The 1,418-nt window shown below is 33.1% G+C and overlaps 1 protein-coding gene across 1 annotated transcript in view; it reads right to left on the bottom strand.

The window, feature by feature from the left end:
• Positions 1 to 1,418, bottom strand: part of LOC103361538 (uncharacterized protein C20orf112) — a 24,220-nt gene that overhangs the window by 16,002 nt on the left and 6,800 nt on the right. Inside the window, exon 3 of the mRNA XM_008287643.1 lies at positions 721 to 912. Coding sequence (XP_008285865.1) covers positions 721 to 912 — 192 coding nt within the window. The remainder of the gene's footprint in view (positions 1 to 720; positions 913 to 1,418) is intronic.

Here is a 1,418-nt window from a genome sequence, read left to right as displayed (position 1 = left end):
TAATAATAATAATAATATAGAATATTTAGATATTATAAATTTAATTTCTGTTGTTTTCGTTTTTTAAGATTTAAACCCTTCGTGTGTTGAAGTGAATTTAAATACCAACAATATTGCAGCTAAATTAATTTCTTAAAAGTTTCCACATGAACAAAAACATTTAAAAAGCTTAAAACTACTGAAGAAAGTCCAACAACTTATGTTATGTTTAATATTTTGAATCTGCATTCGCTAATTTTAAACTAAATTCAAGTTGAGGCGACAAAATAAAAGCATGAATTAAACATGAAAAATGAATTTTTATTAAGTCACAGTTGATCATAAGGGAGTCAGTCTTAGCTTTTCTGATGCACCAAGGACGAGAGAATTTTTTGATTTTATAGAATTTGTTGATTGCATATATATTTATTTTTGGGGATTTTCTGAATCAGACATGTGCAAAATGTTGAAGCTGAGATTTGTCTGTTTCTGACTGAACCGTCACGATAAATGGTTTAATTTAAGAATCAGAATATTTTGACACCAGCTGTAGTTTTAGGGTTCAGCAGGTAAATATATAAAAGTGGATTGTTGGAGTTTAGAGAGACGTCCTGGATGCTTCCCTCCCTGTCTCCTCCTCCTGCTCTCAGTGACCTCCAGCCTCCGTCTCAGCGATCAATAACTCTGACAGGTTCTGAAGCAGCAGCCGATCGCTCTGATGTATCGACGCGCCGCTCTTACGTTGAAGGCCTTTAATCTCTCGGGGTCGACGCCCTCGGTGTCGTTGATCTTGTCGTTGTCGTCGTGGTCGTCGTGATCGTCGTCGTCGTCGTCGGGGGCGACCTGGCTGCCGTGGCGACCCATGGTCAGGTCCTCGGCGCTCAGGTCCATCTTCACGCTGTCGTAGCTGCCGCCGGAGCTGAACTGTGGAGACTGAACACAACCACACGGAGGAGGTGAAGTAAATGAAAGAACTCATGAACTGTTCTTATTTTACAGATTTTCTCTGTTTTGTTACTGAAAAGAAAAATCTGTGTATTAAAAAAAATAACAATTCACTGTTATTTTACTGATTTCCCTTATTTTTGTTATTTAAAAGAAAACCTACGTATGTTAAAAACCTGAAAAACTATTTTAACTGTTATTTTACAGATTTTCTCTGTTTTGTCATTTAAAAGGAAAACTACCGATATTAAAAAATAGATTAAAAAAAAACATATATTATTTTACAGAATTTACCTGTTTTTTCTGTAAAAAAAAGTATATATATATTCATTTTTACTGATTTTCCCTGTTTTGTTATTTTAAAGAAAAAAAAATATTTTAAAAATATGAAAACAATTAAAACAGTAATTTCACGAATGTTCTTTGTTTTGTATTAAATAGAAAAAAAATACGTATATTAAATTAGATTTTTTTTAAACTGTTATTTTATTTTT

Source organism: Stegastes partitus, unplaced genomic scaffold, assembly GCF_000690725.1.
Source record: "Stegastes partitus isolate 25-593 unplaced genomic scaffold, Stegastes_partitus-1.0.2 Scaffold510, whole genome shotgun sequence".
NCBI lineage: Eukaryota > Metazoa > Chordata > Actinopteri > Pomacentridae > Stegastes > Stegastes partitus.
The sequence above is the reverse complement of the archived record's forward strand: the minus strand, read 5'-3'. Positions and strand labels throughout refer to the sequence as shown.